The 17,818-nt window shown below is 40.1% G+C and overlaps 1 protein-coding gene across 7 annotated transcripts in view; it reads left to right on the top strand.

Annotated features, from left to right (window-relative positions):
* Ikzf2 (IKAROS family zinc finger 2) overlaps nucleotides 1-15,873 on the top strand; it is a 155,121-nt gene extending 139,248 nt beyond the window's left edge. For all 7 annotated transcript variants that reach the window (XM_029481577.2, XM_029481573.2, XM_085838167.1 and 4 more), the window contains 2 exons: nucleotides 3,590-3,733; nucleotides 10,285-15,873. In XM_029481577.2, the coding sequence (XP_029337437.1) occupies nucleotides 3,590-3,733; nucleotides 10,285-11,009 (869 nt within the window). In that variant the 3' untranslated portion in view covers nucleotides 11,010-15,873. The remainder of the gene's footprint in view (nucleotides 1-3,589; nucleotides 3,734-10,284) is intronic.
* Nucleotides 15,874-17,818: the final 1,945 nt, after the last annotated feature.

The raw sequence follows: 17,818 nt of genomic DNA, 5'->3' as shown, positions 1-17,818 counted from the left end.
CACATTGGCTCTTCCTGGGGAGAGGGTAAAGGAGGCAGGTATTCCCCACTTCAACCAGAAAAGACTATCAAAGACTTGCTATGGAACATTCTGGAAATAGAGAGGCAAAAGATCACACCTTATATACCAATATTATAGTAGTGCACAGTCCATGTTAGAAATAACAACATGAACAGAAGCAAACTTTGTAGTGATGGTGTCTGTGAAGTTCTCCAGCAGACACTTAGTTGATGGGGAAGTTGAGGAAAGCTTCACTCATGCAGAGTGTAAGACCTGAGGATGAGAGGTGAGAGGTGAGAGGAAGCCTATATCTCTGACAGATAACTGACTGTATATTCCATACATATATTCTATAGAGAAGAGTCTCAGGGCTCATTAGCAAAAACTTAAGTTAAATAAAGGAGTGATAGGTGGAAGGTTGCAGCCAGAAGGCAAAACCACTGTGGGCTGCTCTAGTCTGTGGCTGCCATGGTTTAATGGATAAGGAGTTGCTGGGTGATAAAAATCAGTGTCACCAATGTCGAGTAAGGTTTGATGTCTGCCCGGGGGCAGAAGATAGTATGGGCAAAGACTGGCCACATACTATGCCAAGGAGAGGATGAAAAGGCACTATCAGGCCAAGGCAGTAGGGCAAAACACTGCAGGCACCTTCAGGAAGGAAAGTGAACTCTGTTCTTAGGATTTAAAAATTTGATGGTATATTTGGGTAAAAGAAGCAGTCTTGGGAATACTCTCATGGATCTGCCTTTATGGCTTGTTTGTCCATGTGGTATATTACATGAAAACAGAAGTACACTCTTATCCTCAGTATTCAAATTGAGTCAAAGCACAGTCTGAGTTTTGGACTGCGCAAACAAGTGAAGCTATTACCAGAAGTACATACACCTTTGGTCTAGATAAATGTCTTATCATGTGATTGATAAAATGAAACACAAAATATCTAGAAATGAGTTTTGCATTGTAAACAGTATAGATCCCAAAATATTATGTTATGTTGCATCCCCATTTATAAAAGCAAAAATGTCAGATTATGTAATTAAGGAAAAACCTGTCAGGTCTTTTCCCTATGAGCTTACAAGGCTGTTAAGCTGCCTTATAAGGTGTCAGTGTTGAAAAAAAAAAAATATATATATACAAAAAATTATAACAAGGCCAAGGCATTCCATAAATCCAGACATCCCAGTATTAGCATTCTATAATGGCTAGTGATGCACAGAAAATAAATTACTGCAGATCTCTACATCTTTGATTCCCTGCCTGTAAAATGAAGAACACCTGTTTCCTGAGACACATGGAAAGTATTACATAGATTATTAAATGTAAAGCCTTGAAAAAGTACTTACTATCAAGTATCTGTCCGTTATTATTATTGCCAGTGTGGCAGAAAGTTTGTCTTTGGTATGAGGAGCTGTTGTGAAGTAGAACATAGACCAAACTCAGTCATAATCATTGTCAGTTCACATGCGCTTCATTGAACTTGAGACAAGCCATCTGAGTTGAGGTGGAGGTGGTGGGGGACGGTCCCCACCCAGGTTTCATTCTGACTGTTAAGAGTATGCAGATATGAAAATCCCGTGTAATACCTAAAGCAAAGTTGCCATGCTCCAGGACTACTCATCTCAGAACTGATTAGCATATTCAATTTGGGGGCAAACCCCATCTGCTAGTCTTGCTGCCCTTTCGGCAAATTTTTACAATTTTTTTTTTTTTGCCTGCCATTATTTTTCACAGGTTCACTTTGAACTTTTGTAGGTTGGGTTTTTTGGGGCTTTTTTGGAACATACTCTTAGTATATAGCCTAAGCTAACCTACAACTTATAACAATTCTCCTGCTTCAGCTTCCCAAGTGCTGCAGGTATAGGCATGACATACAATGTCCAGCGAGGAGTTATTTTCATAAGCGCTTGTGGATTTACTACTGAAAACACACATGACGATGTTGGCTATCATCTGCCTCCCACTGCCTGTTTGCTTACCACATCAACTCCACCATTTCATCCTCCTGCCTCCTGGCCTCCTTAGATGAGTTCTGGGGTTACCTTGGCATTATTTTTTAATATTTTGCTTCAAAATTATTTTGATTTTCTTCTAAGTTATGTTACAGTTGTTAAAAGATCATATAGAATGCCTTATATAATGCTTTGGGAGGAATTTTCCTCTCAATAATATCATAAATTATATCAATCTAGAAAAAGGACCATATTACTAGATCTCACCTTGATTTTTCTTTTCTAAACTGACATCCAGCTGTTAGAGAATTTGTTATTATTCAGAGTCAGAGGGTATCTTATTAAATGTAGGTTAAACATTAATGCCTTCTAGTCAAGCCACTAGATTACCCAATCGTTTACTATTGATTTAGTTATTTTACAAATGGCTGAATAAAGAAACGTTTTTATGAATTTTTTCATTTCAGCATCAGCAACGTGTATTGCTGTACAGGTACTCCATGTATTGGTACTCGGTAGGTCATGTTCATCACCAGCATCCCCTTGTAGGCTAGAATGCATTGGGTTTCGCATAGTAGGTCTGTCCTCAACAAACAAAAGGATCTAGGAGAATCACTTTACTGTGCTGAATAAGGAAAGAGCACCTAAGAGATGGACCCATCAGTCTTCACTATGAGAACTAATGTAACCGCCTCATCTGATCTGTGTGAGATGTTGCCCTGTCCTTAGTTAAATAGCCTGGATCTGGATTCTTCCTCAAAAGCATCTTTTATGAGTCACTTGTCTATCGTAGCAATGTCAACACTGAAGCCAACAGCAGTGGAGGCAGCCAGGATTCGTGGAGTCCATCAACTGAATTAGGGCAGTAGTTCAGAAGCCAAAGGGCCACTTTGAAAATGGATTGCTTTATCCCACTGTTCTTAGAAATAAATTACAACTTTAGAGCATCTACAGTTTACTATGCACCGATAAGTGCAGAACCAGACCTCACACATCAAGGATCCCGGGCAGGTAGTTATGATGCCATTAAGGCTAGGACCTCATCAAGTAGAAAACTCAGCTGCAGGAAAACTTGTAGGGGAAGAGTCATCAAATATCCTGCTGCTCTTAAGCCTTTCTCCAAATCAAGGGGGCATGTGTAAGTTATGTTAGAAAAATAAAGTCAACAGTCTTGGTAATAGTGCAGTCTAGAGTATTATCAATTTTAATCTACACTAAACATACTTCAGAGAAATAAAATGAGAAGTCAGATGAACATGTTTATTACCAGTAGTGGCAACACTTTATATCACTGATCTGAGAGATTCATAAAAATAAACTGTGTGTGGGAGGGGGTGTGCGTGCGCATGCACGCGCATGTGCATATGTGTGTGTTTCTGTGTATATGTGCATGTGTGTGTGAGTGTGTGTCAGTGTGCTGTGCATGTCTGTGTGTGTGTGTGTGTGTGTGCTCACACACATGTGCTCACACACATGCCATGTAACATTAAAGAATATGCTTTAGTACTGTGCTTTTTACCTCCTTTCATTTGAATAGACAAATTTATTTTGGGAAACAAGTATCAGAATAGCATACGTACCTCCGTAATCCCAATTGTTGAAGAAATCACCAAGTTGCCTTTTTATATGGTTTCCTGTAGTACCGCCTATGGAAGATTGTAAGGAACAAGAGCCTATCATGGACAACAATATTTCTCTGGTGCCTTTTGAGAGACCTGCTGTCATAGAGAAGCTCACGGCAAATATGGGAAAGCGCAAAAGCTCCACTCCGCAGAAGTTTGTGGGTAAGCAGAACAGACATATGAGTTGATCCTACAGAGGTGAAAGTTAGGGTCCATGTGTTAGACTTCCCATGTACATCTCACACACACACACAAAAACACACACACACAGAGCCCTAGGTGTATGGGAAAGTATTAGAAGAAGACTGTTAGATAGTAAACACTGTATCAACGTGGTGTATAAACAGGAACATAAAGGATATCATATGCGAAAGCTAGCGTGTTCTTTTAACTCTAACTGCTTAAGACATGAGATCAACATGACTGCTCACATTTGTGATATCTTTTTATTTCTATTAGTGTCAGCTTTTTGACAGCTTTACTTCTAATATTAAGTCTCTGAGCATTCGATCTAGAATTCAGAGGCATTTTAATTGTTCTCAAACTTTGCTTTCAAAAAATAAAGTAGCAGTGTCCATTGGAAATAGTTTCAAATGGATCTGTATTTTGTGTATTTGTGTATTGTGTATTTTGTATATTTGTGTATTGTGTATTTTGGGATTTCACTCTTCTTTTTCATCCAGCCTATAATTTTTGAGCTGAAAAGATGAACTATGTATTTCAACTTCATTTTTCATTTCCGATGCTCTCTGGCATGCCCAGTGTTGGCATCACTCTGTGCATGTGCTGCACACTGTGGAGCATCTCTAAGGACAAAGGATCTTAGATTTTTTTAAAATAATGTATGAATGCTAAAATGGAGTTGTTAGAGAACTGTTGAATGGAATTGTTAGAGAACTGTTGTTCCTTGTGTATGGGATATAGTTTTCCTTGTAGTAACATGGCTAAAAGGAAGGGGAAACTGTTAAAACAGGTCCTCCTTGGAATACCAGAGAACATGGGAGGAGACCCTTGTTGGGCAGTGGCTGGCAAACAGCCTTTTCCTTGGCTATTTAAGGAGGAAATGGCTATGAGAGTTCTGTTGCTTCAGTAAAACCTTTGAGAAGGCTGCTTTTGAATTTCTTTCTTTTTGAATTTTGAATTTCTTTCTTTCTTTCTTTCTTTCTTTCTTTCTTTCTTTCTTTCTTTCTTTCTTTCTTTCTTTCTTCCTTCCTTCCTTCCTTCCTTCCTTCCTTCCTTCCTTCCTTCCTTCCTTTCTTATTTTTTGTTTTGGATATTTTTATCCTTTATTTATTTATTTATTTATTTACACTTCAGAGTTTATCTCCCACTCTGTCCACCCTCCAACTAGTTCACATCCCATACCTCCTCCCCACCCCCTGTCTCCACAAGGATGTCCCCACCACCCATCCCCCACTCCACCAGACCTTTAAACTCCCTGCGACCTCCAGTTTCTTGAGGGTTAAGGGCATCTTCTCTGACTAAACCCAGACCCAGTGGTCCTCTGCTGTATATGTGTGTTGGAGGCCTCACATCAGCTGGTGTGTGCTGCCTGGTTGGTGGTCCAGAGTTTGAGAGATCTCGGGGGTCCAGGTTGAGACTGCTGGTTCTCTTACAAGGTTACAATCCTCATCGCTTCTTCCAGCCTTTTCCTAATTCAACCACAGGGGTCAGCATCTATGTCCATTGCTTGGGTACAAATATCAGCATCTGATTCTGTCAGCTGCTTGTTGGGAGAAGGTTGCTTTTGAATTTTAAGAATTAGCAAATTGCTGTCCAGCCGAAGGGATTTAGTGATGAGAGCTCATGGAACACAGCTGATGAATGAATGATGGAGGCTTTGTGGGAGACCAGTTCAGCGTCCTAGATAGTACTCAGTGAATGTGACTTCATAGCAGCTTCCCATTCTCTTCCTTTTAAAATTACCTACGAAAATAAGGGGGGCAGTTCATTTATTTGATTTATCTTGTATTATGTTGAGATTTTTTTTTAAGACCATGTCTCATATTACCTGTAGTCAAATTCACAGCAATCCTCCTGCCTCAGCCTGCTATGTGCTAGTATTGCAGGCATGAAACACTGTGTCTGACACTTCATTTAGTTTAAAGCATGTTTAGATTGTAAGAGATAACCATTCATATCTAATTGGCCACTAATGTAGTTGAAAGTGCAATTTATTATTGATTGATTTCTGAATTTATTTGGTCAACTTTTGTCACAGTTTGTTTTAGCCATGACTCAGAGATGCTACTCAGGTTCCTGGCCATATTTCTCTGTGTAGCCCAGGTTTTCCTAGAACTCACTCAGTATACTAGGATAGCCTCAAACTCAAAGAGATCTACCTACCTCTGCATCTCAAGTGCTGGGAACAAAGGAGTTTGCCACCACAGCCCAGACCTGAGACAGTAATATAATCTGATCACATTCCTTTAAAATAGAGTTTTATAAAACTATCATATGATTTCAAAATGACAATTTTTATTTAAACTTATTTTTTCCTTTATTTGGAATACACCTGGTAATATACAGCAAGCAATATTATAGCAATTGAGGTACTCTTTCTATGATTGCTCTTATAATGGAAATTTTTCTTGTTCCAAACTTAGGGTGAACCTTTTTCACATACCCCTCGTTAAGCACCACTGTTTGACCTACTACATTCTAGGCTGTGATTCCTAACATTATGATTGTCTGTCTCTTCCATCCTTGTTATGCATCTTCGATTTCATGCTTCATCCCTTTGACCCTGTCCTGCCAGTATTCTTGCCTCTCCTGCTGTGTGCCACTTCTGGTGACATCCCACTATCCCTTGCTTGAGTCAGACTCAGCACCTTTTCCATACTCGGTCTACCTGCCAATAACTACTCTGGCTAAATCCCTCCAGACTGCTGAATAACTGCCACCTCAGGTGGCAATTGATCTCAAATACCAGATTGCCCACCCAAAATATGTAGTGACTTTCCTTCAATATATCCCTGAATGGTCCACCACCACCGCCTTTTCCATCGTGACCATCTTCCACATCGCTGTACTCTTTACACACGTGGTATGTCTCTCTTTGGAGATCAGGGGTCAAGATGCAATGATTTTATGATACTATCAGCAGTGCTGTAGGGTTATGGGCACCCATGTAAATACTTCATGGATTTTATTAATCTGTGGGGGTTTTACTCCTGAATTCCTCTGTCCTGTCCTCGTGTTTTTCAGTCTTTCGCACTTTCCTGCTGCTCTCCATGATAGCTTCTCTTAACTTAAACCTTCCCTCAATCCTGGGTCTCAACCTGTGTACTCAATCCCTCAAAGGTGCTCTTTCCTCTTCAAAGATGGAATCATTGAAAGAATTCTCAGTGCCTCTCTCCATGCTTTCCTTCATTCTATTCATTCCCCAGTGCTCACAGCCTGGTTCTCTTGCTTGGACTTCCTTAAACATTTTCTCTTGGCTTCGACCCACCTGCACGATTCTGACTCCAGTGAGCCCTCTGTAGACTGTTTCAAACACACACTAAAGAGCACCCTCCACTATTGAAACCTGATTCCTGCTGAAAACATTCTTCCCTTGGTTCCTATAACATTTGTCTCTTGCCTTTTCTCCTAGATTCTCTGTATCCACTCACCAAACTGTACAGATGTATAGAATTCTCAAGCCCCCTCACTAGATCTTGGGAGAAAAAGGAGAACTTGCCTCATGAAAGCATCATTCCAGTTTCTGTTCATTTTCAAAATGTTACACACACACACACACACACACACACACACACACACACACACACTCACTCACTCACTCACTCATAGGTGCACCTATCTGTATGTACATAAAATTTCTTTTCATATTGGACCACACACATAGCACGTAGAGAAACAGATGTTTTCTCAAGATCAGCCTAGGCATGTGCTTTCTGGTAGCACTGGGGGTGAAAAGGAGATGCAGAACCTCGAAGCACACTCAGAAACTGCAGTGAAAGGTGCCTGGGGTCCGTGTACAAGAAAACATGCAGCATGCATTCTCTGGCCTTACAGAACCCTCATTTCATGAGGAGCAGGGCATAGGTCTTCTAAATATGCTGCAAACATGAGAATCCAGCTTAGCTCTGTCAGTGTGTTGACATGAAAAGTATTTTGCAAAGACTAATTTTGACCCTTTTTGCAGTTTGGCAAATGCTGAGCGATACTATCAATGGTCTTCTCAAGCAGCCCTCTACCAACTGAGGCCCTCATGTCTCGAGTCTGTTTCACACGGAGATATCTTGTCTAAGTATTTTTGAGTCACTGTTACTCATACTGATCTGCAGACAGAAGCTATCCTCTTTTCTCTCTTGCTACCATCCACACCTAAGGCTGAAGAAGGAGAACTCGGCTGCATACGTCTCTTTCTCATTGTCTGTGTCCATACTGTGTCAAAGACCTTGTATTCATTTGTAACATCGCTGGCCATTCCATTAACCCTTCTCCATCTGCACGGTCACTACAGCAATCCAGGCCTCTCACTACACCTTACACCTACTTTCTGAGTCAGCTTGTTGAATGAGTATCAGATCATGTCACCTTTCCTGTTTAAGTGCAGTAATGCTCGAGTGATAATATGCCTTTCTTTCCTGCTGCATGCAGGGTTACCTGACTCCTCTTACATGACTGTTTCCACTGTTGGCCATGTTGAGATATAATTTCTTTCTTTCAAGACAGGGTTTCTCTGTATAGCCCTGGCTGTCCTGGAACTTGCTTTGTAGACCAGGATGGCCTCGAACTCAGAAATTTGCCTGCCTCTGCCTCCCAAGTGCAAGATGTAATTTCTTATTTGTAAGTCACCCCACTTGCTTCAGAACCTTCCTGCCAGCAATGCCCCATGTCTGTGTTCCTTTACAGTGTTTCCCATCCCGTTCTCCATGGATAGGAGGATAGATTCTTCTTTCAAGAAGTCCTTCTTGAATCCACTTATACAAGTTAAATATTCCTCTTATTTGAGATAAAATACTACATGACAAGTCGTCATTGTCTCTAAATTTAAGCTTTGTGAGAACCTGGGTCAGATTTCCCTCACTTACCTTTGAAACTTTTAATATTATTTGTTGTCGTTCTTTGTCTGTTTTGCGTGTTTGGTTGTTTGTTGTCTGTTTTCAAAACAGGATTTCTCTGGGTATCCCTGTCTCCTGAAACTGTGTAGACTACAGTGTAGACCATGCTGGCCTCAGAGATCCACTTGCCTCTGCCTCTGCCTCTGCCTCTGCCTCTGCCTCTGCCTCTGCCTCTGCCTCTGCCTCTGCCTCTGCCTCTGCCTCTGCCTCTGCCTCTGCCTCTGCCTCTGCCTCTCTGCCTCTGCCTCTCTGCCTCTGCCTCTCTGCCTCTGCCTCTCTGCCTCTGCCTCTGCCTCTCTGCCTCTCTGCCTCTGCCTCTGCCTCTCTGCCTCTCTGCCTCTCTGCCTCTGCCTCTGCCTCCTCTGCCTCTGCCTCCTTTGCCTCTGCCTCTGCTTCCTGAGTGCTGGAATTAAAGGTGTGCACAACCACACCCAGGACAGTGTCTTAAATTGGATGCCAGGAAGTGCTGGGTTTTTTTTTTCACTTGTTTTTATTACTCCATCATTACATCAATCAACCGCTTCTTCAAATCTGAAATGCCTCTAACTTGTTAATGCTGCCTCTTCCAACATGCAGTATTATGGATCACATTTTCTATCAGCAATAGGTCTTAAGCCTTTACCCACAATGTACTATAACATACAATAGCACACTATTTCGAGAAGCTTTATCTATAAGCTTTCCTTGTCAAAATAACTAGGTAAATACTGCACGATTTTAAAGGTAGAGCTTTTAAAAGATGGACTATTCAGCCAAATAGGAATATTGCTTTTTTCTTCCTGTTTGAAGCTCTCAAAATGCTTCATGGTTAGTGTTTAAAACTTGTGTTGAAATAAAACACTGGGGAAAAATTATAGTAAATGTTAAAGGAAAAATCAATATGCTTCAAACAAGAAAAAGCCTGGAGACTAACAACAGACATTCAGAGTATCACCTTCACACATCTGGATACATCTGGATACATCCGGTATAAAAGTGAAAAGTGGCCAGTTCTAAGAAACAAAACTTCATGAACAAGTCTTTTTAAGGGTAATTCCTCATATATTTTAAGTAGCCTTTAATTCCTTTAATTTTATCAGTTGATACAATTTCAAACTAATTTAGTAATGACCATTTACATTCTAATACTTGACATATATTGACTCTATAACTTTTCTTTTCTAAAGGTAGTAACTAAATCAATCAAATTAACCCAGCTCAGGCGTGAAGCACTATAGGCTATAACCACATGCCTTCTGATCTTAGGATATCTGTAGCTCATGTACGGTGTTTGAGATAGGCAGAAACAAGCATAGTCTGATTTCTTTCTCCTCTAATTCTGAGCCTCACACAATTGGAAGTTTCAATAGAAACTAGTAATAAGATTAAAAAGCACACCGTTGGGGCTGGAAGCATTTCTGGGGTGGCATTAGAACAAGGGCAAATGCTTCTTACAAATCCCCTTTGTGTGGTCACATACCTGAGCATCTCCACAGAGCTAAAGGACCCAGACACTTGACCTAAAGAGTAAAACACCACGGCTTAGTGAGATGTCCTGTTCAGTTAACTTCTCATACCTTTCAATGTTTTTAATCCCATCACTAATTTTGTTGTATTTTCTCCTTTTCTTTTTTCTTTTCCTTTTCTTCTTTTTTAAAATGTTAGGGGAAAAGCTTATGCGATTCAGCTACCCAGATATTCATTTTGATATGAACTTAACATATGAGAAGGAGGCTGAGCTGATGCAGTCTCATATGATGGACCAAGCCATCAACAATGCAATCACCTACCTTGGAGCTGAGGCCCTTCACCCTCTGATGCAGCATGCACCAAGCACAATCGCCGAGGTGGCCCCAGTTATAAGCTCAGCTTATTCTCAGGTCTATCATCCAAACAGGATAGAAAGACCCATTAGCAGGGAAACATCTGATAGTCACGAAAACAACATGGATGGCCCCATCTCTCTCATCAGACCAAAGAGTCGACCCCAGGAAAGAGAGGCCTCGCCCAGCAATAGCTGCCTCGATTCTACTGACTCCGAAAGTAGCCATGATGATCGCCAGTCCTACCAAGGAAACCCTGCCTTAAATCCCAAGAGGAAACAAAGCCCAGCTTACATGAAGGAGGATGTCAAGGCTTTGGATGCTACCAAGGCCCCCAAGGGCTCTCTAAAGGACGTCTATAAGGTTTTCAATGGAGAAGGAGAACAGATAAGGGCCTTCAAGTGTGAGCACTGCCGAGTCCTTTTTCTAGACCATGTCATGTACACCATTCACATGGGTTGCCATGGCTACCGGGACCCACTGGAATGCAACATCTGTGGCTACAGAAGCCAGGACCGCTACGAATTTTCATCACACATTGTTCGAGGGGAGCACACATTCCACTAGGCCTTTTCATTCCAAAGGGGACCCCTATGAAGAACTGCACATGAAGAAATACTGCACTTACAGTCCCACCTTCCCTCGGATGGCGTCATGCTGTCTTCTGGATGCTGTCACTGTCTATAATTCTTATTTTGTGGACAAAATGTTATTTGCTCTGCCTAATTACAATGAGGAAGAAACAAGAGAAAGGGATGGGATGTTCAATGATAACTTGGCTTGTTTATTTCGTGAGCATTTAAAGCAGTTCATTGCAGCCATGCATCCGTGTTAAGGCCTATCATGATTTAGGAGATCACTCAGTTCATAGAGGTTCATACAAGAGATTCTGATTTGCCATTCATATTCAGGATTGTGATAGAAAGCAGGAAAGTTGAGAGTTTTCTGGGTAGGATGCTTGGCAATTTAAAACGGTCTAAGTCATTTTACTCTCAAAGAAGTTTCAAAATGTAAACCCATTTTATTTTCTGTTTGTTAGAGATCATGGAACACAAACACAATGTTATTTTCCATAACTACTAGGATGAGTTGAATTGTTGTGGGTTCTGTGTTTACCTCCCCTACGGAATTTATAATTGAGTATGTTTTACACTGTATCATATAGCAAAAATTTTAAACTACAGGTAGTCAAGGGCCGCTACGATACATCTGAGGTCCTTTGATCTTATTTTTCTAAACTTGGCGCACTGTTTTTCCATAGTTTTGATGACTGGCATTTTATAGACACCCTGGCAGCCTTACTTTTAACACCTGTAACAAATAGTATTTTTTATGTAGTTTTCAGAATAACATATCTTCTCAAGAGTGGGTAAGAGGCAGTCAGTAATTTCCAGGAAGAATTCTGCTTTTCACAATTTGAGATTTGTTTTAAGCTGTAATATGATGGCAACTTAGTATACATATTTGCTTCTAAAGGTGTGTTTACGATCGTCACTTTATCAGCATTCAATCAGTGTTAACAAGTCAGCAGAAAAGTGTAATTAGGCGAACAGTAGGGGGAATTCCCACTCTAAGAACCCTTTTCTGGTATTTCTCTTCAAGCTGTGACCACTCAGTGTTCTGTCCACAGTCCATTCCTCTTTGACTCTTGGAACAGAAGGTCTTAAAAAGCCTTGCTAGCAGTTGCTTCTTTTAAAATCTTGGAGCAACTGTTAATTGGACCTGAAAGTGGTAACTTGAACCCTGGAGGTCTTTTATTTACTAGGGCTATTTATTCCACTATTTCTTCAGTAATAAGAGTTACTACCTTTGCTGGAGACAAAAGGGAACTTCTTTGTTACCTGAATAACATAGTACAGGTCAAACAAACAAGCAAAAAGTTTTCTTTCAGCCTTCCCAGAGTTGAGAATGTGACCGTCTTTAGGAGAAGGTCCCGCACTTTAAAAATAAAAACAAAAAATCCACCTCTAGAGGTCCTTATCAGAAATGAATCTCAACCCCTTAGTCAAGAGTCTTCTGTCGTCTCGTAATTTGCACATGACAAATACTTCCATATCTCATGCTCAGGTTTTAATCTGATCTCTGTGAGCTCTCAGTTGTTTTTTTCTTTTTCTTTTCTGAACTTGACTTGCATTTGTGGGTAGGATTGGAGCACACTGTTATCAAGGCAGACATAACTTGCTGCTTGTGTTTGAGGAAAACAAACCTGACCATAACTGGATTATTTGACAGTCATTTGTAAATGCTGAGAGGTCTGCTGTGTGGTAACACATCGCTGCTCCAACAGACCCTTGAGTGACATGCCCAAACCATGTCACTGCACTTTGCCTTGGGAAGTATCAAGACTGGAGAAGTACCCACGGATGAGCAGTGTGCTCCGAACCTCGCTTTTCAGGTTTCTGTCTGATCATTTAAGGAACTTCTTAGCTCTACCATAGCCAGAGCGAGGTAGTTCTGACTTGCCTCTTTTACTAATCCTTATCTTAGTTCTTTCTGGAGAAATATCCAAATGGTTCCTTAACATGTAAGAGAATGCACCAAACCAGAGCTATATCAAATGCCAACTGTTGGGGTTTTTTTTTGGGGGGGGGGTGTTTTTTTATCCCTTGGTACATTTTAAAAACATAGCTTACTCGAGGATGAAATATCTCATCATGCCTTCCCTATCCCCACTTACCCTACACACTCTGGAATCACAGTGAAAAGGATATTTATTTCTGAATGAGTTTCTTAAATATGTTTAAGGTTCCTGATTTCTTTGTTTTAACTGAAACTTGAGGAAGCATGTTCTGGATGTCTGTCAGTGTGCCCCTTTCGGCTCTTTGTGAACACCTGCAGGCATCTGCTAGCAACTCTTCCTTCTCTCTGCTAGCACCTGCTCTATTAACAATCAGGGACCTGCCTGCTCGAGGATGACACTGGATTTAGGTGGACTGAAGGAGTTGTGTCCTTCCCCTACAAAGGTGGTACCAATGTGCTCTGCCTTTCTGATCCCATTGTATTGGAAAACCTGATGTACTCAAAGGAGTGAGCTAGAAGGGTATATTGGCTGTATATACACACTTAGCTTTTTTCTTTCTTTTTCAGCTGCATGGCACAAGATACAGAAAAAAAGTAGATAGCTCTGCTGTGACAGGGACGAATTGGGACAAGTTAAATTCAAGATTTGTGGGTTACGATAAACTTCGTGGACATAGTGCTGTCTGAGGGACCCTCAATGACTGTATTTGCCTCTTTTTCACCAAAGAGAATAGGAGACATGGTAGCACCTAAAAATAGGCATGAAGGCCAGATACCAAATAAATCAAATTTACATAACCGTTACAAGACCAGTTTATTTAGGTGAAATTTTACAGTTGAGAGAGAATTTGAGGGGCACGGAAATGGGTTATCCTCTGTGTTTTCCAGTTTGTCAGGAATTTATCAGATGGCTCTGCCCTAATTTTGCCCAGAATTTTTTTTTATCACCAGTTCCTTCTGGAGAAACATGCTGCGTCTCTATAGTAGTGATGAATTGCTTGTTATAAAGGCTTTTTAGAACAGTGAGAGCAGCCAGCCCAATGAGCGGTAGAGGGAAGTGTGAAACACTGTCATTCAAACATTCCGTTAATAATTCTCTGGATAAAATGGGGATGTGAGGGCTGACCATTAAGATTTAGAATGAAGTTGGCTGGCTGACTGGCATACATACAGGTCAGTGTTTGAACGCAGTATAGTTTACATGCATATGCATATTGCACATTCTTTTAATGAAAATTCACAGAAAAGAAGCAATTAGCATTGCCAGTTGTATTACAAAAGCTTAGAGTTAGAAGTACAGTACAGTTACTACGCCAGCAGTTGGGTCTAATTCAGCAGGTTGTATTAAGAAAGCCCCACATTGTCAGTGTGTCTTTAAGGCTAATGGCAATTTAAATCACAAATCTCCATTGTCTGCATCCAGAAAAAACAAACAAAGCAAGGCAAAAAAAAAAAAAAAAAAAAAATGAAACCTTGAAAAGATATTAAGTTGACTGGAGAATATTTGAAGAAATATAGATTCTTTTGTGAGAGGAAGAAGATGCAGGAAGTGATTTAGCAACCTTGGCTGGTGTTTGTGCTTCTCTGACCCAGTTGCACGCCTCACAAGTTTGGTGTTTCCAAACCTTCATCTTCTCTCCTAAATGGCAAGTTAGGGTAGAAAGATTCGTGGAAGAGGCTGGAGAGGACAAAGAGAGCTGTCTGCCCCTAGATTCAGGACTGCGCTTACACTGTCCAGGTCACCTGCCACATACTGTTTTAGCCTTGAAATTGTAGATTGGTGGTGAATGTCAGTTGTACTTCATGTTATTTTAATAAGTACTGTCTGTATAATTATTCTACAGCAAAAACTACCCCAGATCCAAAAGGGGAAAAAAGGGAGGGATGAATTGAAACTTTGTATATATAAAAGTTATTTTATAAATGTTTTAGTCTTCCAGTTTCTGCAAAATAATTAAAATATACAGTAACTGGTCTCTTAAACCCTGAACTTAATGTATTAAATACTTATAAAATTTTATATTGGTGCCTTTTAAAAATGCATTGAGAGTGTTGGTTAGCTCTTTAGCTCTACCACACTTTTACTGTGTATTTTTTAAGAAAAAAAATCACATAAAATCTAAGTACTCTCTAATTCACCTTTGTGTTCTTAGAAGAAGAAGGAAAAAAAACAAAACTGCTAAAAGAATTTCCAGACTTTTAGCTGAGCTAGCAAAAGTGACAAAAAAAAAAACAACTTTGAAACCAGATTTTAATCATTTTAGCTTGATGATATTTCTGGACATTATTCTATGGTAGAGGCAAAATAGAAGGTAGACTCACATATCAGCAGTGAATTGGATTATGCTATGTGTTTTGATTTCTTCTTGAGGGAGAATGTGGTTTGCATCACACAGGGGGTTCTTTGTATAATTTGGAGTCAGAAATTACAGTATTGCTTGGCTTTAAGAACCCGACTGATGTTACTCTAGTCTTGGGTCTTCTGTCTCTTCTGTCTTCTAACCTGTGGTTGTTTTGTGAAATGACGTGGGAATGCAGATCATTGTCTCCTCTTGAACAAGACAAAGCTCAGCACGCTAGTCCCATGACTGGTCTCCAAAATGTCATCTCAGATGTGTAGTCCAGGGTCGTCTATCACTTGTAAGGGGTGTCTTCAACTATGACAGCTTTTTAAAAACGAGCTGCTGGTTGGGTAAAGCAGACGTCATATGACCAAGAAGCTGTGATTCGCTCGTGTTTCCTTCTGTCATCGTGTTGTAGTCTTAGGCCAAATAATGACACCTTGACTGTTTTTACATTTACTACAGAAACCTAAACTTTTGGAATTTTCAAAGGTTTTTATGTAATGCTCTATTTCACAGCAGTTTCCTTTTCTCTTGCTATACTGTGAGTCTGTGAGTATTTTTTTTTTCAGATGCACTCTTGGAATAAGTTCTGAATTCTGTTTATGGCGTGTCTCTCCCTTGACACTCCGTGTATACATGTTCTGTATAAGTTTGTTATGAATCCACCTTTCTCGTGTATGGACAGTGAGAAGTACATGAACAACTCGTTTCCTAAGATGACTTTTATATTATGAATTAATATGAAATTTATAGGTCATGTGCACATTAAGTGCAGAATCAAAACTTCCTATAGGTCCACATAAGCAGTTCTCAGTGAACCGGGCCTTCAGTTTACCTCAAGTGACATGTAGTAAGGAAAGCTCGGGCACATGGAGGCCACTCTCTGCAGCACTATGCACTTAGTAGCATGTTGCTGAATCTCAGCTACCGGAAATGGATATTTAAAGGAACACACTGGAAGGATGGAAGGGATTGAGGGACTGCTGATATTTTTGTTGTTGCTGTTGGTTTGTGCTTTTCAAAAGGTTGTTCAAATTATGGAACTGTGATCTAAAACAGGTTTGACTGTGGAGCACCAGAGAGGACGTCCACCAATCACTTGCCCTTCGGTACGACTAAGCTCTGAGTTTGCCTCTTCACCTCTACCTTCCTCTCACCTCTTCATCCGCTCTCTGTCTCTGGCCCTCCTCTCGGTGTCACTTCCTCTTGGTGGCTCTCTTGACACTCCTACTCGTTAGGAGGTCAACTCTGAACTTCTGACTCATTAAGTCTTAATTTTTGTCTCAGTGGTTTTAGTTAGCTGTGTAGTCTGCTGGCGTATTTGTATACCCACATGTAGTTTTATGTTTTTAAAGCGTGGTTGAGTTGACATGGTAAGCTCTCTAGTCCTTATTTTGCTTCACTCTCAAGTAGGAGGTACCTAAGGTGACTCCAGAAATTCTGTAATCAGAGTATCCGTCTGGCTCCTTTGTGCTTGGATTTTGACTTGTTTGGCTTTCTTCTTAAATACAAATCATACAAGAGTGGACTCCCCCCCCCCATACAGGATAAAAATGTAAAGCAAAGAGTCTTAACTTTCTCCCAGCCTGGGGGCGGGGCGAGTGCTGTCCCACGTCTGCAGTGATGTTCCAGGCTCAGAGAGGTCTCCAGACCCCAGGCTTGCCCTCGTCATCGGGTCTCTTAGACCCTATGTTATTTGTGGCTTCAGAATGGTTTCTTTTGCTATGGAGTTTAACAGCTCTTCTTTTTTTTTCCATAAAAGTGCAATACCCCTCTTGAAGTCTTAAAAACTATGGTAATTTTCTTCTCTTCTTTCTCTGACATTTGTCTCATTGGCCAATAATGAAAAGAAATCTTTGGAAATTCTAACATGTCATAGGACATAACAAGCAAATATGGAAACCACTCTGCTATAAAAAGTTGAAAAAAAAATGTAGTAACAAACGACTTCTCTGACTTTCTAGAAACTTCGTTTAGACTAAATTTTCTTTGAAATCATGAATGAGAAGTTTATCCTGAGGCTGAAACATAATTTTTCTCCCACTCTTCTCTAATGCTCTTAAGTTAAATAACTAATATTTAATGTTATCATTTCTCTTATTTTGGAAAATAAATATCAAAGCACTTAGGTCAGGTTTAAATCAATATTACCTGTTGGAAAAATTTTTTTACATATTTAAAGCAGACCTGTTTCAATGCAGATGGAGAAGTATCTTTTGTATTATTCATATTTATATGTAGTGTGTTCTTTTCTTTTTTTAATACCTGTGTTTCTGTAGTAAGACTGCTGTAATGTAAATACACATTTTATTAAAAAGTAACATTTCTTTGGCATTTCTTTTGATGGCACATACTGTATTTTTACAGTATATGTCTTGGCTACTTAACTTTTTTTTCTTTAATAATACCAAAGGTAATTAGACTATTTTAAGGACTAATTGCTTGACAGTTTCTAGAATACTTTGATTTTTTTAGAAGAAAAAAGAAAAAAGGATAAAAAAAAAGTCAAAC

The sequence above is a fragment of the Mus caroli genome, unplaced genomic scaffold (genome assembly GCF_978045245.1).
Source record: "Mus caroli unplaced genomic scaffold, Mus_caroli_1 scaffold_1, whole genome shotgun sequence".
In the NCBI taxonomy this organism is placed as follows: Eukaryota; Metazoa; Chordata; class Mammalia; order Rodentia; family Muridae; genus Mus; species Mus caroli.
The sequence above is the reverse complement of the archived record's forward strand: the minus strand, read 5'-3'. Positions and strand labels throughout refer to the sequence as shown.